Source organism: Macrosteles quadrilineatus, unplaced genomic scaffold (genome assembly GCF_028750875.1).
Source record: "Macrosteles quadrilineatus isolate MER2022 unplaced genomic scaffold, UCM_ALF_1.0 Scaffold_11__1_contigs__length_5352618, whole genome shotgun sequence".
NCBI lineage: Eukaryota > Metazoa > Arthropoda > Insecta > Hemiptera > Cicadellidae > Macrosteles > Macrosteles quadrilineatus.
This window is the reverse complement of record NW_026542604.1, coordinates 5,003,272-5,028,703: the sequence shown is the minus strand read 5'-3', so window position 1 is coordinate 5,028,703 and position 25,432 is coordinate 5,003,272. Positions and strand designations below refer to the sequence as shown.

Genomic DNA, 25,432 nt, shown 5'->3' with positions numbered 1-25,432 from the left:
TTCTACCAGGCCGCGGCCTACCTGCCCTATCTTATCAGTTAATTAAAATGAATTCGTTATTCAATAGAATGTTTGACTATCAATCAATACCAATATAGTTTATGAAAGAATGATTTGAGTGTGAGGTCTCCTATTTTATATTTGCATAATGGAATATAAATTTTGACTACGCAGTTGCATGTTCTGACTACAGCTACCCTTCCCAAAAATATTCCAACCTATCTAGAAAGTGAAATGCTGAACCCGGGAACAATTTGGAACGTGGTGGAATTGATTCAATAAGGTTCGGTGAACGACCGTCTTGCCGGAGTAATAAATCCTACTTTTTTGGAACTTTAGGAACATGTTCCTATAGGGTCTGTAACAGACTACTGCTTTCTCATTCTAGTAAAAAGGAACTCAATAAATGTAACAGTTACAACAAGAAGCATTGCTTTTGCTTTAGTCTGCCCTGCCTTTTGCCCTTTAATTGTCTTGTTAACTATTGTTCGTTTATTATGATGTCGTTTTTGCCCTGTCGTCATTCCTGTTTATAATTATCTCCCTCTTCATAATTATTATACAATCGCTGAAATAGTATCAACTGTGTGATGTGTTTAATTACACCCGTTTCAGATCATAGCATTTAGATTATTTGCAGTACCGTGACTTGAGTAATAACATTTCGTTTTAATATTAACCACTGACGACATAAGTGTATACTTATATGCCGCTCGTCAACTTCTATATATTTAATGACACGATAAGTTCTGTTCGATTTAGTGGAAAATAGTTTTATTACAAACTAAACATTTTAAGTTTTTTTCTACATATCGAATAACAAGAACAAGCAAAAATTGTAAATTCGTAAAAGGAAGGGGTGGCCGGGGGGCAGGCAGTCTGGCAGTCACAAATTAATGGCGAAGGGAGGGACGAGGGACTATTTATAAGGAACGGTTCCGTCCAATCTGTTCCACAGAGTGACACTTAACGCAAATGTAACAGTTGCAATTTAAAAAAAAATAGGATTTATTACTGCGGCGAGATGATCGTTTCGTTTGTGGTTGATCGTTGTCTCGTTGGTTGGATTAGATTGGATTGGGATTGGACATTGGACAATGTTGTGCTGCTGTGAGTGCTGTGGTGAAATTTAAAAACAACGAAACGGCGTGTCAGTTTTGAGGTTATGTTATATAAATAAATTATTAAATTTAAGCGTTTTTGGGTATTTGTTATAAAAGGATCGTTGAAGAATGTTAAGAATTAATCGAATATAGTAAATAGCCTTGTATGGAATGATACGCCTTTTTGGTGATAATAGTATTTTATTATACTGCTGTACAGGTAATTATAGGACTAATTGGTGTTTTTATTCTTGAGATTGATGATTGTTTAGTTTAAGCAAGCACTAAGCACTAGATATTTTCCTTTGAACATGGACAATAATGTGACTTGTCATAGTCAATAATGCTACATAAAGGGTACAGTTTCTTAACTGGGCTATGCTAATATCGATTGAATCTATCGAATTGGAAATATTGATTAATAATCAATATTTTTAAATATATCTATTACAAAATTTGGGTACAGTTTCTTAACTGGGCTATGCTAATATTGATTGAAACTATCGATTCGATTAGTAAACTTTCATGCGATTTTTTCACCATCAGCAAGTTTGGTTAGTTAGGTTAGGTTATGATAGTTAAATTTTGTAATAGATATATTTAAAAATATCGACTATTAATCAATTATTCCAATTCGATAGATTCAATCGATATTAGCATAGCCCAGTTAAGAAACTGTACCCCAAAATTTAACTATCATAACCTAGCCTAACCAACCAAACTTGCTGATGGTGAAAAAATCGCATGAAAGTTTACTAATCGAATCGATACCGGTAGTTTCAATCAATATTAGCATAGCCCAGTTATGAAACTGTACCCAAATCTTCAAATTTTCAGGTTAGGCAGTAGAAATACCTATGACAAGCTTCGACTCTACCTAAGTTTACCAGTAGTATCTATTTTACTTGACTGCTTGATCTTATCGATAGCCTAGTTAACTTACAGTGGAGGTTGATTTCTGGCACAGATCCACAGACATGAATGAAGTACTGTATTCGTTCGGAACCGTTAGGCCTACCCTATAGTCGTAACTTAGGATAGGCCTATAGTTTTCACGAGATATAGGCTAAATATCGGCTCATGCATTGAATATGTTAGCCTAGCCTATTTTAAGCCCTAGGGCGTTTTCAAGCCTTACTCATTCGCATTGTGCTGAGGCAGTTAGCCTACGTAGGCCTATGCCAGGATAACTTAGTTTGGTCGAAAGCTTTTAGTCCAGTTCATGATTTTTCTCAAAATGGTCCAAATAAATAATGAGAAAAGATATTTAAAAATTTATTCTGAGATCCTAAACTGAACAAATAGCCTAGGTAACTCAACTTAAATTACCATAACAAACAACTTTAACCCTATTAGTGGCCAATGTTAGAAGCCAATGCGTCTAACTTGTTAGCTGCTTTTTAAGTGACTTGTTTGAGAATCACCCTTTAAGTTATTGCTTAACCATTTTTGCTTAGTGCTCAGTTTGAACCTGTGTAGAAGTTTCAATCTCAGTTAAGCTACGACTATGTCATGATTAACCATTTGAGTGCCACAGTGTCACACCTAGGCCTATTTCTTATGCATTAAATTGCCAAGCTAATTTCAAAGAAAAATTCAGTAGTTAATATAAAATTTAATTTATTTTTATTTTGTGTATGAATCAATTCTCTACCTACCGGTACCTATGTTAATAATTTTAGTGCATTACAGATCAAGTCGGCCTCTATAGTCTGTGCTTGGATGGAGGGAACTAATACTACCTATAGATATGAATTTATGGAGTACCTATGTCAATAACATGGAAACAACTTGACCAGTACTGATTTTTTCCACAAATAGAGCCAATATAACCACAGGATTAGTGGAGACAATAGACAATTAATCTTTATTTACACATTCATTAAGAATAGTAGTAAACTTAGCCCAACAGAATCATCTTTAATAGAGATAGTCATCTTTAATTTTAATACTCTACTAGGGCTCTGCCCTGACAGCTCGAGTCACTCGAATTGCCACCCAACTCGGTACGTCAATCAATAGTTTTTTATTAATACATATGAAGTCAAAAAGGGACGAAGCCCACGGGTTACAGCTAGTAAAAGATAAAAGTATTAACACCTACATAAAATATGGTTAGTGGTTAACAACTTTCCATCTTTTATATACTGTCTTGTTAGTTAACAGTATATGCTTATTTTGTGCCTGTCAGCTGTTGACTGTCGAGTTACAGGGTGTCGAGTTAATGAAGTTCTACTGTGTTTTCATTTCAAATATTTTTACCAAGCTATCCTGTTTTTTCTAGGCACTTTACAAAAACATTGTAAAAGTGAAACTTAAAAACGAGTGCTTCACCTGCTGGACGTCATCCGCCACTATGGAAATATTTTTTATCCGTCAATAATCATCATAAAACTAAATCCACCCGACTTCATGAATGATAACTTGTTAAAAAATAATGATGGAAGTGCATATACAGATAAAGAAAGATACAGTTTTCGAAACTTTTACTTTGAAACGGGTCGTTGGCAGATAAAGAACTCTGTTTATCCTTACCCTAGTGTGAGTGATATCACAGGCATTGTGGAAATCAGCAACATTTCTGATGATATTTGGTTTAGTACCAAGAGCGATATGAAAGACATTAATAAACATAATAAAACGGAGAAACTTTGCTCCTCTCAAGAAAAAAATGGACCATCCTCCCCCAAAAAAGGAGCCAACTCCCCCAAAGAGACAAGCCATCCAGGAAGAAGTAATTTTGGTTTATCACCACATAAAACAAAAACTAAGTTCAAGTTCAAGAATCCTTCTCCTGAATTCAACCCGAGCCAAGATATATTTAATTATAAAAGTGTCAATGTTGAAAATCAGTTTTCTCCAATGGTAAAGAACAGTTCTAACGCTGCAAGTACCGGTAGTCCAGACACTATTTCCAAAACTAATAAAACAACCACAAAAAAAAGAAAAAAGAAAAAACACAAAAAAAGACTTGAAAGTTCAAAATACACAAAAGTAAATAAAAGTGAACGGCTGAAATCTCCACAGGAAATCCAAAAGCTGAAAGATATTGTTGCTATGAATTTATCTACGCTAGAAGAATTCGGTACCAGTGATAGTGAAGAAACAGTAACAGTTGCTAACAGTACAAACAATAATTTAACCATTAACACTTTGAATAGGCCTAGTCAAGAATTGATTTCCAGATCTAGTGTATCCAAACATTCAATAAATTTAGAAAACGATTCTACTAAACAAGTGTTACCTGAGTCAATAAAAGGAATACCTGTTACTTCAGCTTCACAAGAAAAAGATCAGGTATGTTGCAAGTTGCAGATATCTAGGTTATACAGCAGAACTTCTATATGACAAATTTCAAGGGGCAGGGGAAAATTCATATTATCTTAATTAAAGGGGGTATTCTTAATTAAAAGGCTCGTTTTATCGAGGTTATATACTGCCGGTATTCATCTTATAGAAGTTTCTCCTTCTCCTCTGACTGAGGAGCGAAGAGGGATGGATGGGGGTTTCACATTGAGACAAGCTTCAGTTTGTTTTGAAAACTAAGTACTATGGAGGTTAAGATCATGAGAAATTCTTCTTATAGAGGTCGCATTCGTCTTGTAGAGGTATTGTGGCAAGAATATTCGTTATAACGTAGGTTAATCAGTCCTAGCCCATGTCACAAACAAATTCGTCTTTTGTAGGTTTTTAACCCTCCGAGTGTTATGTGTCGTAAAAGCGACTCATAACACACTTTGTGTAGTGTTTTGTGTAGCTTTTGCGACTCACAAACACTGTTTACGGCGAAGGCTCTATGACTGACTAAATCGGATTGAACTGGATCGAGTTAGGTATCGTTTTTTTTTTTTGCAGATTCTAAGCTTTCTCCCGAGGTCTGTCTCTAAGGGCTTTTTTTCTCGAGCCGATCGTAATTGTAGCAGACAGCTGACGTGCGTATTTGTAAACAGCTTGGTTAACCTCGCACCGATGACTGATGTGTTTTATTACGTTTATCATTGTTTAAGTGTTAAAAATTAAAAGTAGTGATATACGTGGTGCATTATAAGAAGATTTAAGTGATTTTGAAGGGCTGGTTGATGATCCTGAAGAAGTAGGTAGTGATATTGATGTAAATTATCAGCCAGATTCCTAGCTATGGTTAGGCTATGCATTCTTAGCTAAACGCTATGTACCGAAATCAGTTTTTTGCCCATAACTTATTTATTTGCAAATCTACTTCCTTATATTATTATATTTTTGGAATCATCATAAAATTCTGAACAAAGTGGCTATTTTAAAATATTTGTAGACCTATAAATCATAACAATTTATTGAGCGCAACATTAATTTTTTTCATTTATTTTATAATTTTTGTGAAATGTTAACCCCACGAAAATTGTTGAACATTTTTTTTGTAATGTTTTATATGTTACATTGAAGCCCATAATTTTCCAAACAAAATGATATATAAAACAGTAAACTTTACATTGTTTTTAAGTTCCTAAGATACATTTTAATAAAACCCTGCGATTGCGCAATATATGGGCGAACATTAAGACCAAAACTAGAGACACTTGAAGGGTTAACCTAGCTAGGCCTAATTATTACTTTTAGGTGTTTTTAGCATTGACCTTTATGAACTTTCCCAGGGGATTAAAAAAAAATTTCTTATTGAGAAATTCCTTTTACCGAGGTTTGTACTAACTAGGTTTGACTGTATTAATAGTCTAACTATCTGAAGAAGCAAGCTGATGTTTTGGTAAAGCGCAGGACTTGGTCCTGGGGTCAGGGGTTCAAATCTACCAATCACCAATAGCGATAGATCGTGCGTTGTGATAATGTCTTGTTGATCCTCCAAGCCTAATGAACAGTTCTAGACTAGAGCCTACTGTCCCTAGTGTATGAAGGCAGGACCCACTATAAAACACAAATTGTTTCACAAACATTCTTTTTAAGAAAATGTTGTTAGGTGAAATATTCGAAAAGGAGAATAGGCCTACATTCACAGGTAACACTGACTGTGATGTTGTGAAGATTGATTTTTAGTACTATGGTAGCCTGTGTGATGTATTTACCAGCAATTTAAAGGATGATATAGGCTATCGGTAAAATACCATGACGTTTAGAAATAGGCTATTGGTAGTTAAAAATAAGTTGTTTTTCCAATTTGGCTTTGTTAAAAAGCTTTTGGGTTTTTAGAATAAACTGTTATTCAACATCAGCACACTCTGTCGTTGGCTCAATTCACCCATGTTGTTTTCTATTCTGAAACTGGTTACAGCTTTGGGACATCTACTTGCATCAATAGTCAAGAGGTTTTACTTTTCTATTTATTAATACAACAACACCAAGAAACAACATTTCCAACTTATTGTCAGTCTTATAATCTTTGTGTCTACACACTTAGGCTTGATAAAGATGAATGTCAATTGGAAGACGTAATGTATTCTTGATGTTCTGCTAGATTCTGATCTCTTCTCTGTGTTGTTGGCCATAAAATTTAGCTAACAGTCCAGTTTTCTTTTTCAATTTAATTTTGTGTGCTCAATGTTCTAGTCCGTTCCCCGTATTCAATGGCTTTTGCCCCAAAACGGTTGTGATAATTTTCAGCATCCAAAAGTCAATGTGTAACACAGTAGCTCAGTGGAAGGTATCAGCCTGATAGACAAAACATTGTTTGTTTAGGACTGGTCGCTTAAACTGTCTTAACATTTCAATCTCCACAAGCTTGCTCATGAAACTTGTATGTAGATTTATTTCACTGTCTTCAGAAAACTGGATAGTTAAAGGCAATGAGCATTGATACATATTAAAAACAATAATGTAGGCCTAATAATTAAATTTGAGCACATTAAAAAGTCTTGATGTCTTGACTTCAAGCTCTGTCACAGTCAGTATACTTAATACTTAGATCACTTAGATTCAAAGAACTCAGCAGATATATGTGAGTTTAGAGAAGCCAATACTGCTATTATTCACTAAAATTAGTTTTTTTCAAGCAAACTTAATTAGGTAATTCTTGTTTCAATTTATTAAACACTAGCTGTAACCCGCGAGCTTTGCCCCGTTTAACTTCTTAATTTTCAAGATAATCTCATTCGCATGGCTCAATCACGTCCTGGTTGAAGTTCGTTCGCTACTCTCACTCACCTTTAGGTTGGAGCTCGTTCGCTGCGCTCACTTGCCTTCAGGTTAGCTCGTTCGCTACGCTAACTCGCCTCCAGGTTGAAGTTCGTTCGCTACGCTCACTCACCTTTTGGTTGGAAATTAGCTGTTGTCATAAATTAAAAAAAATAATAGTGCTGCACCCTGTTGGTAATCCTTGTAACTTTAATGCTATTGAACATCATAGAACAGAACCAACTTGTTTAATTGAAACAGCTGTTAAGATTCATTAATTCCATTTCTCATAAGGTTAACATGGGAAACTCCAGAGCCACTGGGGCAGATCCCAGAGGTCGGAGGGTAAAATCCTGTCTTAGTGAGCGTCTACTACCCAAAAGGAAGATGCCTACCAAGTTTCAGGTTCCTAGGTCTTATGGTTTCTGAGATTTCTTGATGAGTGAGTGAATGAATGAATGAATGAATGAATGAGTCAGTGGTATTTGAGCTTTATATATTTAGATGAATGAATGAATAAATGAATGAATGAGTCAGTGGTATTTGAGCTTTATATATATAGATTTAACCTAACTCTAAACATTTGATGCTGAATGTTGTATTAAACTACTGTTTGCTATTAAAAGCCTAACAATAAAAAATATTTTGTCAGTACTTCATTCTATTTAGAACTTTTGAAAATCTTAAAAAATTTAAAGTTTTGTTTTAAATAGATACATGTTTGTTGCATGAATCACAACTTATAAAGGCTAAAACCATTCAGGTTCCAAGTACTTTTGCTCTATGATTTACAAAGTTATCCTAATACAATGAATAAAATTATCTTTGTTTATTTTCAGACCAAAAAGCAACTTTGTGGTGAAATCAAAGATTTGAGCACCTCGCTAGATAAAGACAGTTTTGATCGCAAATTGAGTCAAGCCCAATGCCAAGAAACACCAGTGAGTAGTGGCAGCACGCTCATGGCGGGGAAATCACTTTGGAGCATCGACAAGACACCTGAAAAAGGCACTTCTAGTCCAAAGAAAAAAAATCAAAAACAATGTAATGTAAAGAAACGGAAAGCCAGTGATATAGAAGAAAACACATCCACAAAAGAGGACAAAGAAACAATTGAAATTAGCTTTTCCCCAATGAAAAGGAAAAGACACAGCGAAAGCGAATCAGAAAATTGTAAAGGTTTAGTTTTAAATCACGTTTTTAAAAATTTCCACAGAAAAACTATATCAACGGACAAAAACGATGAAGCAAAAATATCCAGCCCAAGAAAAAGAAAGAAATCTAATAAAGAGAAAGAGTTGTCGTATAAGAACATCGAAGTAAAGATCAGTTGTGATGCAAATGATTCAGAAGGTAAAAACCAATGTGAAAAATCAAACATTGAAAAAGATAGAAACAAGAATATACCAGAGAAAAGTGTTGATGATAATAGTGATATAGAGTGTTCAACTACAGGCACTCCAAAGCTTAACTGTCATACTTTATTTGTTTGTAGACCTACCAAAAAAAGTACAAATGTTGAACTAGATTCAGATTCAGAAGACAACACTAAAGATTCTAAAAGGGACAGATATTCATCAGACAGAAGCCATAGTTCTTTTTGTGATGAAATTGATGAAGTTTTCAAAAATTACAAACCTAGTCCAGAGAAAACTGTTACCCCCACAAAAAAGTTAAGTTTGAGTGACAACAAGTCGAAGACAGTGACTGAATCTGAAAAGAATACATTTGATACAAGGGAACCTATGGCAACAGATGCAAATAATTTGGATCATTCCTCTGTTTTAACTTCTGGGTCAAATTGTTCTGATTCCCAAGAACAAGCTGGCATCATTTCATCTCAAATAATCCAAAAAATTCCTAATAAAAGAGTTGCTGATAATAGTGATATAGAACTTTCATCTTCATTAGGCACTCCAGAGTCTAGCGATCATACTTGTGTTTGTAGCCCTATCAAAAAATCTTCAAATGATCAAACAGTTGAACTAGATACATATACAGAAGACAACACTAAAGATTCTAAAAGGGACAGATATTCATCAGACAGAAGCCGCAGTTCTATTTGTGAAGAAATTGGTGATGTTTTTGAAAATTACAAACCTAGTCCAAAGAAAACTGTTACCCCCACTAAAAGGTTAAGTTTGAGTGTTAACAAGTTGAAGAAAGTGACTGATTCTGAAAATAATACCTTTGATATAAGGAAACCTATGGCACCAGATACAAATGATTTGAATAATTCCTCTGTATTAACTTCTCGGTCAAATTGTTCTGATTCAAAAGAGAAAGCTAGCATTATTCCATCTCAAAATACCCAAAGAATTCCTAAGAAAGGAGTTGCTGATAATAGTGATACAGAACTTTCATCTTCATTAGGCTCTCCAGAACCTAGCGATCGTAATCATTGTAGCCCAATCAAAAAATGTTCAAATGATAAAACAGTTGAACTAGATACATATTCAGAAGACAACACTAAAGATTCTAAAAGGGACAGATATTCATCTGAGTCACCAAACTCGACCAAAGATGTTGAAACACCTACAAAGATTTCATCACCGACAGTTGTTCCATCTACCTCGACCAACACAGATAACAATGGTTCTACATCTAGAAAACAGGAGAGTTTCAGCACTCTTCAGAAAAGCATTGAAATAATTGATGATAGTCGCTTTGATTCAGATTTGAGCTCAGACTTTTTTCTCACACCTAAAAAAAACCCCAAGAAGAACAAAATTCCACCACATTTAAGAGCAAAAAATAATTCTGAGACCTCATTTACTAGCTCCAAAGAGGTTTCTACAAAAAAGAAAAAAAGTTTTTTTGTAAAAGTATTAAAAAGAAAAGGGGGGAAAACAAACCAACAGAAAAAGTTGGTTTCAGAAGAGCTGGGAAATCGAGACAGTTCTTATGTTGAAGATAGCTTTAGTGATTGTACAAACTCTTCAATTTTAGATCAAATCCAGGCTTCGATGATCTCTTCAAGTAATGAACTAGAGGTAATTAATTATAATAATTAATCATAACACAGTAAACTTTTAGTAAGACCAAGACCAAGTGATTCCAACTGTTCAAGTTATCGTAAATTTAAAAAAAATCTTTATTTGCCTACAACTTACCTTTTTTTTTGTTCGATTTTAGGCATAGTTAAGAAATAAGAACTATAAGGAAATTTTACTTTTATAAAGTTTTTAAAAATAAAAGCCATAATAATTTAATTTTTATGTTATATAGGCCTACAGTAGAGCTCCTTTCATCCAAACCCAGCTATTTAATAGTAGTTTTCATTACTAGACTGGAAAGTGACTCATTGCGGGGAGAGATGGCATTTTCGCGCGAGGCGAAGCCGAGCGCTGGAAACGCCATCGTGCCCCGCAATGACACTTTCGAGGCGAGTATTGAACATTATTTTTCATTACGATACCGAAAACTTATAAAAACATGAAAATTTTCGTTTATTTAACTTAGTATTAAGAGAAAAAACCGAACTAATGAAAAAAAACTCAACTCTGAATTATTAATAAGTGCACGGAAAAAACTCATAACGCTAACTTTCCGTGTGTATGTACCTCGACATAAGCACGGAAACTTAACGTTATGAGTTTTTTCCGTGCACTTATTAATAATTGCATGGCCAATAGTTTGAGGAAAAACAGACTATTTTGGGTAAAAAAAAGTATCTTTATTAAATTAACTACAGAACAAGCTGATGAATAAACAAATAAAGAAAGAGACCTTTGATGATTACATAGGATCAACACGCTGATAAATCTTTATTAATGAAAATGAAAATGTATGTTAAAGTCGCAGTTTTGATTTTCACTTATGTTTAACATTTTTTGTGGTAGCTTTAGGTTTTTTCTCATTTCTGCAACATTGACTTCCGAGTGTGTTCCATCAACTTTATTATTTTCTTGAATGAAATTGCGATTTTGCACAGTATCTTCTTCTGATGAAATTACATCGTCGATTGTAAAATATTGTTTTGAAACCAGATTCACCTCTTCATCATTGTTAGAAATGTTATTGAGTGGCAGTGAATCCAAAGAGGAATTGTTGTAATTTGAAATTGAATTAGTAATGTCTCTGATTGGAAGTAAATTCAAAGAGGAATTGTTTTGATTTGAGATTGAAGTACTTGGTTTTGAAAAAAGTTTTTTAGACACATCAATTTTTCTATTTATGGACTCCTCAATGTAACCTTCAGCAACGGTTGCACTTTTCCAGCCTCCGTGCCTCTTGAGTGTGAGTAAATCCGCTCCCCCTTCCACCAGCATTGACGCGGATGTGCGTCGAATAGCATGACCTGTGTAGGATTCAGGCTGTTCTAGCTTAAGGTACTGGGCGACCTTTTTGGGAACATCCGAAATCGTATGACTCCCGACATGTTGTGCTACGCACTTGCCTTGCCTGAAGCCAACAAAAAGTCTAGGGCTCGTCATTTTGATGGGCGTAAAGACAAATATTTACGTACTAGCTGGCAGGGTTGATACGTACATTCATCGTCTGTAATGATGAAGCTTCTGCTAGCATGTGTTTTACCATCTCTCAATGTAACCTTAATGAAACTGCCATAATCTTTTACGTCATTTATGCTAAGGCGTAATAGATCATCTCGCCTAAGGGCTCCAAAAATGCCAAACGTCAAAATTACTTTACTTAACAACCATTCTTTGTCGGGAGCGTTGATCATGAACTGAGAAATTTGATCAGATGTAAAAACATTCGCTTTTTTAGGTTTGAAACCAACAGACTTTTTCTTTAAAAATGCAACTGTTTTTGGAAATTTTAAATTTCCAAGATTTTCTTTTACTTTTAAGACATTTTTAACCATTGAATACTTGCTCCACAAGGTGCTAGGTTTCATAGTTTTCGACAGTTCTGACATATAGACTAGAAGTATGTCATCATTAACCTGGCTAGGTTTAATGTTTTCTTTTTGACACCAAGTACAAAGCTTATCGTATTCATTTTCGTATCTTAAACGCGACACATCAGGCAATAATTCGTTTGTTACACTTACCGCTCTGTTCATCAAAGTTTCAGGAATATTATCCATATTAGTACACATAGTTCAAAGAATCTATCTCAACAAACATAACCTAACTGACAATGTCAATATATAAGCGAGGAATGTGTTTTCAACAACAATACAATCAGCTGATCTGACTGCACCGCAAAATCCCATAGCGGTTACTTTCCGTGCAGTACATACGCACGGAAAGTTAACGTTATGTAACTTTTCCGTGCAGTAGCGGGAATTACCTATTTTCTTATCTCATTTTACGTTTAGAAAGTGTACTTTCGTGTGTAGAGTAATGAAAAAAAATCTGCCTATTCCGAACTAAAATGTAGAAATCATCTATTTTTTTATGTTAGTACAAAGCGAACTATGTTACCTCAGACGATATTGAAGCTAACGATGTTGTTGCAAATTTCAGAAAAGCTTGAATGCTGCTGCAAACAATGAACAAGAAGCAGCATGATGTGCTGTGTGATAATGATAGTAATAACGCCAAAAATGTTGAACGATTTTGTAAACGTCAGGTTGTCAGCTATCGATGTTGCTGTAAATGTGAAGGGGATCGCGACAATTTTGCCATCGATGATACTTTAATATTATTTTATTAAAGATGGGCCAGTTATTTTTGAATCACTGGAGTCTACTGCGTCTTGGTGATGAATGCCTTTTTTACTGTGAGAACAATTTAAAACGTGTTGTTGAGTTTCTGCTTATATTTCAAAACCTCTAAATCACATTTTTAATTTAGTATATTTCTTTTACTCTTGAGAGGCCTTTAAGAAACCATAAACAATCATTGTTTCATCGTATATTACGGTTCACATACTTGCTTTAATACTTTTATCCAAAAAATTATTGGCAGCATATGTAATTGCTCAAATATTTTGAATCATATTGAAGCTCTCATGTACAAGATGTAGCCTATACCTTTGGTAGGTAACATCAAAACTTACCCTCAGAGCTTTATCTCTTTAGCGTTTGGATTCCTCATTTAAATATCCCAGTATTGAAGTTTCTTTATTTTGTACGGCTCATGTTAGTTTGAATTGTCAAATATTTTTAACTGTTCTGCTGATCCAATAATTCTACTACAGTTACTTTGTATGCTTGACAGTTTGACTTGTTTAACTCAGATAATAATGAAAACCAGGGTATATTGTATTAATTTTGACGTGATTCTAACTTTTTCCAGAGACTAAAGGATTTGAATATAACAATCGACTGGGAGCTTTCGCCATTACATAGAATTGACACGGGATCGTGTAAAGTCAGTATGGCTAAATTAAGAGATGAACTTGGCCCTGGACACGAAAAACACCTGACTGACAAGAAATTCTCTGAAATGGATGAGGATAAGATCAAACAAGCTTGGGAAGAATTTTCTGAAGTAAGTGTTATGTTTTAAGATTGTGATCTTAAATGGCTTTTAGTCATTACTTTATAAGCATTCTATATATGTAGGGGTTGAAGAAGCTCATATATAATAACTATTTGAGTTTCTATACTTTGTTAGCTCTAGGGTGGAAGTTAAGGATGAGCATTTTTTTCTTTGTTTTGATACCAGTGGCATTTTTAGAGGAGTGACAATGTGTGTATTAAAATATGCTTTTAGAGAAATCGGTCCAAACCCACGTGTGTGCCATGAATCGAACCTGTCAATCATCGATTTTCACTATATGTGGTAACACAGGTATCAACCATCGTTGTGCCGATAACACCATCATAAAAACATCGATGCCTTCATGGCAAAAAAATCAATAATTGATGGGTTTTTTATTAGCGAATATCCCTATAGGGAAGTAGCTATTACCGTAGGTGGCATGGTAAGACCTAGGCCCGGGACCGATTTACTTTTTCATTTTGAGGTCCCCAGAGGCCAAAAACACCATTCGCTCAAATATTTATATATATATATACACAGTGGAACCTTGATAAGAAGACCCTCGATAACAAGTCACCCTTGATAACAAGTGTCATTTTCAAATCCCCTTAAAAATTGTTTACCCCTAATCAAATGTTATTACAAACCTCGATAAGAAGTCAACCTTTATAACAAGTTTTATTTTAGAATCCCCATGAGAGTTTTGTTATCAAGCTTCTATTGTATATATATATATATGTGTCCGTGAACGCGATAAATTGAGTGATTTTTGTCCGATTTTGATGAAATTTGATTTAAAGGTGTAAAGCGGGATAAAGGTACGTTGTCACTGGTGCGGCTGGAACTGCAGTCGTTGGAAGACAGCCGTTGAACAATAATCGTAGAGAGCCTGCTTAGCATTGTTTTCAATGGCACCGTTGTCACTGACGCGACTGTAGCCGCAGTCGTATCGTAGTCGTGGACGTCTATCGTACGGGTCTGCTCCTGGAGCAGTCAGAGTCGCAGTTGTTGGACGATTTTTGAGGCTTTCTCAGCTTTTTCTTGAGTAAGAGCGTCGAGTGTACTCAGCTCCAATGTTGTTCTTATGGAGAATAATTAAAATGTTGTAATAGCTTAAATTGTTAATGCATTTAATGATACTTGGTTAGTTAATGGCTTTACGTGGTAGTATTAAGACACACATAAATGCATTGGAAAGTCTACGAGTACACAGGTGTGCTGCAACTGGGGTATTTTTTTTTATACTGAACATGTTTTATTCTGAAAAAGGAAAAAATAATACCGAAGTATTCTGTTAGTTTATTAGCTTAGTAAAAAAATCGAACGATTATAAATAAACTATTCTACCTTAACGTAGGAGCAAACTTTTCATATCCTATGATTGGATAGGGAATGTAGTTTTATGATGTCTTCTAAAAATCCTCATTGGTCAAACTATACAATAACTTAAACTGACATTTTGAAAGTCTGAAGAACTGACATTTTATTATTATACAATCGTTCAGTTAATTCTTGACTGTTGCCGAGTTGAAGTAGGGAGGATAGTGAATTATTAGTTTATAGGCTTTAACAAAATACTATTCATTTATTTGTTAGTTGAAGATCTAGAAGATGGAAAAATTTTTGAAATGATAAGTGTTCCAAGACTTAGCACACATTCACACATAGTATAATTACAAAACGAACAGAAGAGGGGTAGCCTACTTCAAAATATTAATAAACCATCATTTGCAAGCTGATGAGAGAATGTCATCTGAGTTCTTCAGACGACGATCGTCCAACGACTGCAGTTCCAGCCACACCAGTGACAACGTACCTTTAACATGAATGAGTTCGCGAACTAGCATGATCGGACCATGGGAACGGGGCTTTACTCTGATTTGTACATCAGTACGGCCTCTGTAACTTTTATGGGGTAAAAATTGGGTTTTCTCACTTTTGACTCTCAAAAAACACAAAATGGTACTTTCCTGTTAAAGGGAACATTCATTATTATCGATGATTTCTGTTCGATATATCGATATTTTTGTTTTCCATCCGATATATTGATAGTATATTGAAACATATCAGCTGATAAGTACGATATAGGATACAGTAAATAAATATTGTTCAGTATCAACAAACAATAAAAAAAAAAAAATATTATATTGAAATTAAACTGTTCTAAACTAACCTAACCAACCAAACTTGCTGTAACATTTCAAAATTTTGTTTGATAGCCTATTCCCTATATGCCTTTTCTGTTATCAAATGGAATTTTGAAACGGTTAGTTATGTTAGGTTAGTTTAGAATAGTTTCATATCCTAATCCGGCTATTATTTTTGCCTAAACAAGGTTATATAGTTCTTAATTTGTAATTTAAATGCGTTTGAAGATATTAAAACAGAAGGAATACCAATCGTGAAGTAAAACAAAAATATCGATATATCGAACAGAAATCATCGATAATAATGAATGTTCCCTTTAACAGGAAAGTACCCACAAAATTTCCCAATTTCTCTTTAGACCTTTCTAAAGAGCTTAAAAAAACAAATAATTTAGTATGGAAAAGTATTTTTGTACCGTTATTGGTAACAGAGAAAATTTAAAAAAATTGTAAATTAAAAATTCCCATGTTATTCTTGTGGAGAATATTCATATTGTAAAAGGCAGCCTTGTAGCAGCAAACCTAGGTACTCTATAAACATAATGTTATTTAAAAATATATTTTTTATTGAAAATCAATTTAGACAAATGGAAATTCGCTTAGTTGGCAGGTTTGCTGCGACGGGGGTATTATTTTGATTTTTTTTCTGCCTCGGCTCATTCACATTTGCAAGATGAAATATCGATCTTAATTGGTTATGCTGGAACAAGAGCGATGGAGCTGAAATTTATTACAAATTAATTGGTTTTTGGCAGCATTAAATAAATAAATAAATAAATAAATAATTCTTTATTGTCACATCAACGTTTTGAATCATAGCACAGCTAAAAAACAGATGACATTGTCAAGATTATTACTAACTTAACCTAATGTACAACAATATTAAACAAGTTGGCAAAATTGGTTAAACAATAACGGAAAAAATAAGTTTCTAGTCATACAAAATAAAAGTCATATTGATTGGTTAGTTCCATTGAGATAATTATTAACACTGTAAAATGTTTTACTTATCAGAAAATCAGCAAGGCTGCTTTTAAAAGATTTATTATTAATTAAAGTTTTTAGATTCGGGGGTAGTTTATTAAAAAGTTTTTTTCCCATGTATTTAGGTGTTTTTTCTACAAGCTTAAGTCTGTGTCTTGGATATTGGAAATTATTTTTAAATCTAGTGTTATAGATGTGGTCAAAGTTTTCGCTAATGTAGTCATCAAAATTTGAATGCACCGCTAACAATGTTTTGTAAATAATCAAATTTGGAATAGTCATAATATTCAATTCTTTAAAAACTGTTTTGCATGAAGATTTCCATGGTAAAAAAGTCATAATTCTTATAAACTTTTTTTGAATTTTAAAAACTTTTTCAATTTCAGAGGCGAACCCCCAAAATTCAATTCCATACTGTACTATTGAATAAAAGTAAGCATAATAGAGCATGACAGAAGTTTTCAGGTCTATAGAATTTCTTAAACATAGCATTTGAAAACAGGCTGAATTTAATTTTCCGATTACCGACTGAATGCACTTACTCCAGGTCAAGTGTTTATCAATATATAGCCCTAAAAATTTTACATTATCCTCAGTTGGTTGAGATTGATCAGTGAGTGCCATTGATTAAGGTGTACAAAATCTTACAAATTTGGTTTTCTCTTCATTCATTTTCAATCCATTGATCTCAAACCACTTCCCCAATTCGGTTAGGCTTTCATCAATTTTATGTTTTAATCTCCCATTGTTTTCTGTTTTAACTACTGCAGTAGTATCATCTGCATACAGAATTAGATTATTTGAAACATTTTTTGGAAGATCATTGATATATATAAGAAATAGAAGAGGCCCCAAAATCGAACCTTGAGGCACACCTATTCTAATTTTTTGCCATTCTGACTTTACTTTTAAATTATCTTTACAAATGACTGTTCTCTGATAGCGATTATTTAAGTAAGATTTCAACCATGACACTGAATTTCCAGAAAAGGGATACGACTCTAGTTTTTTAATGAGGATATCATGATTGACACAGTCAAACGCCTTGGACAAGTCACAAAACACCCCCATCGTGCTATGCGACTCATCCAAGGCCCATGACACCTCCTCAACAAGGTCTGAGAGCGCTCTCATGGTGCTTCGACCCTTTCTAAACCCAAATTGTTTGTTAGACAAAATATTGTGGGTTTCCATAAAAGAAGATATTTGGTAAGAAGCACATTTTTCAAAAACTTTGGAGAATGTCGGTAAAAGTGAGACTGGGCGATAATTGTCTGGATTTTGTCTCTCTCCAATTTTGAAAAGAGGTTTTAGTTCCGCATATTTTAAGTGTTCAGGAAAACTACTATTGAGGAATGATTGGTTTATAATGATAGAGAGTGGTTCTGCAATGAATTTAGAAGCATTTTTGACCAAATTTAGTGGTATTTCGTCCCACCCTGATGATTTCTTATTTTTGAAAGATTTAATAATTTTAATAACATCCTTCACGTCAATAAATTGAAAGTCAAATTTAGGGGTCTGTCTTTCATCCATTGCCTTTATTGTTAGTTGTACCGCCTCACTTTCAGAAGAGGACAATCCAATTTGGTTAGTTATGTTTATAAATTTGTTATTAAAAAATTCTGCAATTTCCTTTGCATTTGTAAGAGATTTATCAGCCACCTTTATATTGGGAAAAGTAGACTGATTCTTTCCCAAACCCAATTCAGCTTTAATAATAGCCCAAGCAGCCTTACTTTTATGTTCTGAGTCTTTTATAAATCTAGCATTACATGATTTCTTAGATTTATTACACACTTGTCTAAAAATCTTTCTGTACTCTTTAACATAGTTAATGAAGTCAATATTATTTGACTCTTTAGCCAATCTGCTTAGCTCTCTTTTTCTTACACTAGATATTTTAATACCTTTAGTGACCCAAGGTTTTTTTTTGTTTATGTTTTGGTTAGTATAAAACTTAAGAGGAAAAGCTTCCTCAAATTTACTTTGGAATTTTTGAAAAAAATTTAAACAGTTGATTTCAAAACAGTTATTAACAGATACTTCCCACTTTGTAGCTTGTATACTATTTAAAAATATATCAATATTTTTCTTGGAAAAAATTCTTTTCTTAGGCCTACATTTTGTATCTCTACTTTCTTTGTATGGCTTAGTAATTTCACTTGAAATATTTATAAATAAGGCCCTATGGTCCGAGAGGCCCAACTCTAAGTTCATTGTAACTGGAGATTGAGATTTCATTTCAGATGTTAAGATGTTATCAATACATGACTTAGATGAATTGGTAATTCTGGTAGGTTGGTAGAAATTACATCCAAATCCATACTGTTTTAACAAAGAAATAAAGTCTGATTTTTGTCTAGTTTGGCTACAGTCTTGTAAAATGTCAACATTAAAATCTCCTGTAATATATATGTCCTTCGTTTTTGTGGCCTTTGTTAAAAGTTTTAATAGGCTCTCTAATTTATAAAGAAAAAATTTAAAGTTTGGAACGTGAGGTGTTCTGTAAACAGAAGCTACAATAATATTTAAACTTTCAATTTCAATACATGAAACTTCAAAGATTGATTCTTCATTAAAAACACACAAATCATGCCTTACACTATATTTCAAATTTGAGCTAATCAGTATACAAGAACCCCCATGGGTCCCTTCTTCCCTGCAATAAAAATGAGCTAGAGTGTAGTTTGGAAAACTATTTAAAATGCCAATATTATCATTTTTAAGCCAATGTTCATTTAAACAGATAATTGATATGTTTGAATTTTCTAAAATTAATTCAAGTTCATTTCTTTTATTAATTATCCCTCCTTCAATATTTAAATGCATTAACCACACAAAATCTTTGTTACACATATCATTTTTACAAACAGGCCAGGGGTCGATTAGGTTATGCATGGAAGTATCTGTGTTAGAATTAGGCCTATGATAGCTGTTACATATACATGACTCCTTAATTTCTATGGCTAAGTTAAATCTATTGTTGGACCTATTGTAATGTTTTTTTGTTGTGGATATGTTACTGATGGAGTAGGAGAGCAGATGCCGGAAGGATGTAAACTTGTGCCAATGTCAGTGGATGTCGATTCTTCAAGATTGAGTTCTTGTGATGCTTGATGAAGCCTTGCGCTTGCATTATAATTATGCTCCGTGAACAATTCATCAAGACGCTTCAAAAGATCCATGTGTGAGAGTCCTCTTCTTAACACCCTGTTTGATTTTTCTTCTTTTAATACAATGCAGATGGTCGCTTTTGTCGAGTCTTGAAATTGCATTATATTTTTGGCAAAATGCTCTGGCTGGATTTGATCCCTAATACACCCCATAGGTGAGCATATCAAGGTCTTCAGGTTCTTCGTTTTGAAATCCTTTGCAAGTTGTTCAAATGCCTTGTCATAATCATCCGGTGTTGGCTTCCCCTAGTAGGCTGGCTTAGTGACAAGACTGTAGACTGCGGCTCCATTCAATGGTGTTTGACAAGTTAAATTGTTGTCAACCAAGTCAGTCATTTGTGGTCTACCAAATTTGTGTCTAAACACCACTGCGACTCCAGCAGACATATGCTTGGGATCGTTGAAATCCGCTGATATTGAGTGGCCAAAAGCTAGGGTACTATCATCTCTCAGTTGGTCAATGGCCTGACTCATATCTGCATCCATCACATTAACCCTTTGAGTGCCAACGTCCGGGGAACCGGACGTTTTTAAAACGAGCCAAAAGTGCCAACGTCCGGCCGACCGGACGTTTTTAGAACGAGCCAAAAGTGCCAACGTCCGGCTGACCGGACGTTTCGTAATGATCGAACAGCTGTCATAACAACCGAATAAATACTCGGATTCTTTTAACCCATATATTAACATTGAGTCGAAAGTTGCTAGATGCGATACATCGATTTTCGTTGGTCGAAATATCGAAAATTCGATTTTTACGAAATTTTAACCTAAAAATCGCCAGATCGCGCTCGGCATTTTTAGCGCGACCTTCGGGAAAAATCATCGGCATTTTTTGAGCGTTACTTTTATTTCTCGCCTGGCACTCTAAGGGTTAATAGACTGTTTACATGAATTCATTGTAAAAACAGGCCTCATGGATTTCTTATCATTGTCATTTTGAATAAGTAGAGCTATAGTTTTCGCAATGTTTATTTTTCCTCTTTTATTGAAGTGCAGACCGTGATTGGTATAGTAATGACGGGGCAGTACATGTAATGGTAGTAGTTTGAACTTCTCTTGATCAACGACAAGTTTCTCGATATCGGCATTGGCTTTACTAATTTTAAGGTCCAGGTTAGGTTTGTCGTGACGCATAGGAATTGTAGCTAAAATGAGGTTTGTGTGATCGGTGTGACTGATCAGCTTACGGATATCATCTATGAGTCGCTTATTACTTGTAGCTTCAACATTGTTTGTACCCGCAATAACTAGGAGGTGATCTTTTTTACTCAAACTTTTGCTCAAATCCTTGACTTCATGTATTACCTGGTCAAATTTTGCTCCAGATCTAACGAATGAGCAAACATTTAAAGAGCTCCTTTCTTCAATTAGAGAACTTAAATTTTTACCATGGCTGTCTGCCAATATTACAAGTTTTTTTCTCGATACAGAAGTGGTTTTTTCACGATTTACAGCTGTACCTCTTGTGTTGGATTTCTGGTTACTATTGATTTTGCTATTCATGTCTAGTGTAGGAGAATTAGACTTAGAAGTTTTTGGTGATATATGTAAACTGTCCTGTGAGAGAACTTCATATCTGTTTTGACACACAACATTGTCAGTGTTAGTTCTAACAGGGGAATAGCTGGGTGTTGTTACAGTATGCCAAGCAGGGTGATTTATTGTTGATGAATGCTTTAGTGGTGGAAAGCAATGGATACAGTTTTGTTTAGCTTGTTTTAGTTCACTTAGCTCTTCTAGTAATGATTGATTGTCATTTTTGATAAGTTCTATTGTTAGCTGAAGGTTTTTATTTTCGTTTTTTAACTCATCTAACTCCTTTTTGAGAATCCGGGTATGAAAGTCTTCATATTGGGGTTTGGCAGGGTTTGTTTCGCTTGTTGAAGGGCTGTTGGAATTTAAAACAGAATGTGGTGTACTAACCACATTTGTTATAGATGATTCACCACTATCACTATGGAGTGATTCATTTACAGCAGTATTGGGGGTTGAACATTTTAAAGTAGCATTTTTAGTGTTATTTTTCTTGGTATTGTATTTTGTATGTTTTGCCATAATAGGGCTTACTGTTTTATTTAACTCTTTATGACTAGCCCAGCTATTTGCTATTTCAGACAAAGCTAGTCCATACAGCTCTTTATGTTTCAACGCTACCGATTCTATGGGATATTTTAGTTTGTTTTCATTGTATAAGCATAAATCATTTTTGTTAAGTTTAGCAATCTCATTGGTAGCAAAGAACTTAACTTCATACTTGATAACATGTTTGTAGGATTCCTTATCAACATTTAAGATTTGGGCAGGCCAATAAGGGTATCCTTTCACCTTCCCAAAAATGAGATCATTAATATGGAAATTCATTTATATAGTGAGAATTAGATTTCATGAATAGAATAGATATATTTATGTAAGATAAATACTCCTGTAGTTTTGTTTCCAACAGCAAGTAAATATTTGTCTGTGCAAATGAATTAGCAGAAATTAGTACCTAATTAATAAGCTCTTACTATGATAGCTTTGGAGCAGGAAAAACTAAGTAACTAATAGTTATCAGTGACTGGAATAAAGGCACTATAGCCTTTGACCTTGCCCTAGGCTGAATCAGTTTGGGTCATTCAGTTGTGATAAGACCCTGGCAGGATAATGTGCAACTTATCTCACTATTTTTCCAGCTTAACCTTTATGTCGTTAAACGTATATTATCATTTATTAGTGTTTATTAATCACTGTAAAAATAAGGTAAGTTTCTTCTTTCAAATCAACACATGTATGCAAATTTGTATTACTCACCAGATAGTATTATATCAATCTTTTACTTCCCAATAGTTATAGTTATATTTTCAAAATGCTTGGTTATTGTCCTGTGTTTTAAATTTTCAACTCAATAAATTCATAAATATTACATAAAATGTATTATTATTCACAGATTGAGGTTAACTTTGGTCCAGTTCTAAAAATTGATAAGTTGAAGATGCAGAAAATTAGGTTCTTGAAATCTATATATTCAGAATATTTCTTAGACTTTTATCTACAATAACATTTACTCGAAAGTCATTTAAAAGTTTGAAATACAACTTAAAATCACTTAAAGCATTTACAAGTAGCCTACATCAACAATATAGATAGTTCTCTTAGGCTAGTCTCACTCTGTTCTTTTACAAGTGTAGTCCAGTTTGTGATATTTTTGGGTTCGATATTTCATCAGCCTTCAATGGTATAAATAATTTAAAAAAGATCCAATTTCTTGTTTAGACCAACATTTAAATTTTCAGTAAGACTGGCATAACTCAGTTACAAAACACATTGACATTTCAGTAGTTGGCCAAAAACATTGGTAACCTACTACTAATTTAAAAACATCAAACAACAATAGGAAAACATCAGCTATCGATGCTTAATCCTTGTGGAAGTTAACAGGAATTCTTTGTGAATCGAATCTATGATCAGAAATGTTGTTTTTTACTTACTACTTTGTTAATTTTTTTAGAAAAACATTGACAATCTAAAAATTGTCTCTACCTTTTCCTAAAAATGTGTTAATAGGTCTTTCGTAGCAAGGTTAAGATGGACGTGGGTATGGAGGATGTAAGTTTTCCAGGTGCAATGTATTTCCACATCGACCATTCTATTTTACTAAACCTAAACATTTGTTTACAGACGTATGACTTCAGCAACCCAGAACTATTTTTCCCAACTGCTCAAAACTTTGGAGTCTTCCCGAATCGAGAGAGACGCAAGTTTAAGTTATTCATAGCTAAATATCTACCTGACAGACATTTGCTGAGCGTGTTTTCTAAATTCACCAGAATCTACTCAGTCAAAAAGACCGGAAGGTAAGGCAGACTGCTTCTAAATACCCCCGCCATTTAGTTAAACGAGGAATAGGTTTAGGGAAGATACTATAAGGAAGGTTATGAAGCGTTTTTTTTTTTTTTTTATGAACTGTTGATCATTTAGTATTAAATTAATAAATTTTTCCAAATTTTATCAAATATGTTCACAAACAAGCAAACTATAACAGTTTACTTATCCCACATAAGATTAACATGGGAATTTTAAACTTAAGTATTTTTGGAATTTTCTTCCTAACCATTAGGCGCATAATAACGTTTCATTGTACTAAATTACGTTTAAATTATGTTTTTAAGCTCTATAAAATATTTTAGACAGACATTGAAGGAGAAGATCCCTTATGAGACATTTCAGCATCTGCTCTACCAAAACACATTCACAGATAAACATATGAAATAGAGAATCTCCATTAGTTTCCTTTATCAAACATCCTTTAAGTCAAACAGTAAAGCGTTTAACTTATTTTGTGTTAGCAGGTTAATATTTTATTAATTGTTTAGGCTACCATAAGATCAGTGGCGAATAAAATAGGACGTAAAAAGGCTGCTATTTCTTTTTAGGTGATTCCTAATTAAAGAACTTGACTCCTACCTTTACACATATTTTCTTGTAACATTCAGCTTGCTATGATACTTGGAATTAGCATATTTTGCTGATAGTGACTGTGTTTGTATCATGTTGGATTTCATTTGTGTTAATTTTGTTTATAGATGGTCTGACAAAGAAGATAGACTCTTACTTGACATATATCACGCTTGTATGGAGAAGAGCACCTCATTAGATTCACCCAATGAATCCAAAAGAGAAAAAACTCTTGGCTTACCCATGAAAAAAATCATGATGAAGGCTCTAAACAGAACTTTATCTTCCGTTGATGCAAGGTTAAAAATTTTGTTAGAAGATAAACATGCAAGGAATTTGTCTCAGAGTAAGTTTTATGTTTTGATTCAATTTTGTGAAGTAGATTTTTACACATATTTTAATACAAAGATCTCGATAATTTGAACTGAGATAATCCAGCTAAATCCCTTCTCTTTATTTTTTTTTTTAAATCATGGCCTAAGAAGAAATGTAATTTTTGTAATTTTAATTTTATATAAAAGTGTAGTATACACTGCACTACTACAGTGGCAACACGTCGGAGACAAATCATGGAACCCACACTTGCCACTTGCACAAAAAACTTATTAAAAAATGTCATTGCTCCTAAATTGTATTATAACATTCATTTTTATTTTATCACAACATTTTGAAGTCATTGCTCCTCACTTGAGCGGATGACAAGTGTTTGCTATTGAATTTTTATAGTTATTTCGCGATTAAAGCTTCTGTTGCTGTTAACTTTCTGCTGGAACTTTGGCTGTTACAAAGTCACTAATTTAAATGGTCTCTTGATGGTCAGGCCCGTTCCTAAATCCGTCCTACTGGCTGCCGTTTTAAGCTAAATTGTCTAAATCTAAATTTATTATCTATGGTGAGTCGGTGGCTCAGTTGGTAGGCTGTGGTATTCAGGCCCAAGGCAGTGATGTCGTTCGTTCGGATCCTGGTACCTGCCACCAATTTGTATCAGTACAGTTCACCCTTGTACTGTACCGGATCACCCCTTGTTTTGCTGGATACATTCAAGATTCAAGATTCAAAGAGTCTTTTATTCACACAGTACAAATTTT

At 34.0% G+C, this 25,432-nt stretch overlaps 1 protein-coding gene across 1 annotated transcript; it reads left to right on the top strand.

Moving 5' to 3' along the window:
* The first annotated feature begins 1,272 nt into the window (after window positions 1-1,272).
* On the top strand, window positions 1,273-25,202 carry LOC129004778 (dentin sialophosphoprotein-like). The gene is made up of 7 exons (XM_054433404.1): window positions 1,273-1,323; window positions 3,388-4,400; window positions 8,045-10,198; window positions 13,415-13,609; window positions 23,568-23,743; window positions 24,473-24,690; window positions 25,165-25,202. Exons 2-7 carry the CDS (start codon window positions 3,516-3,518, stop codon window positions 25,200-25,202), a joined length of 3,666 nt encoding a protein of 1,221 aa, XP_054289379.1. The 5' UTR covers window positions 1,273-1,323; window positions 3,388-3,515.
* The last annotated feature ends 230 nt before the right edge of the window (window positions 25,203-25,432 follow it).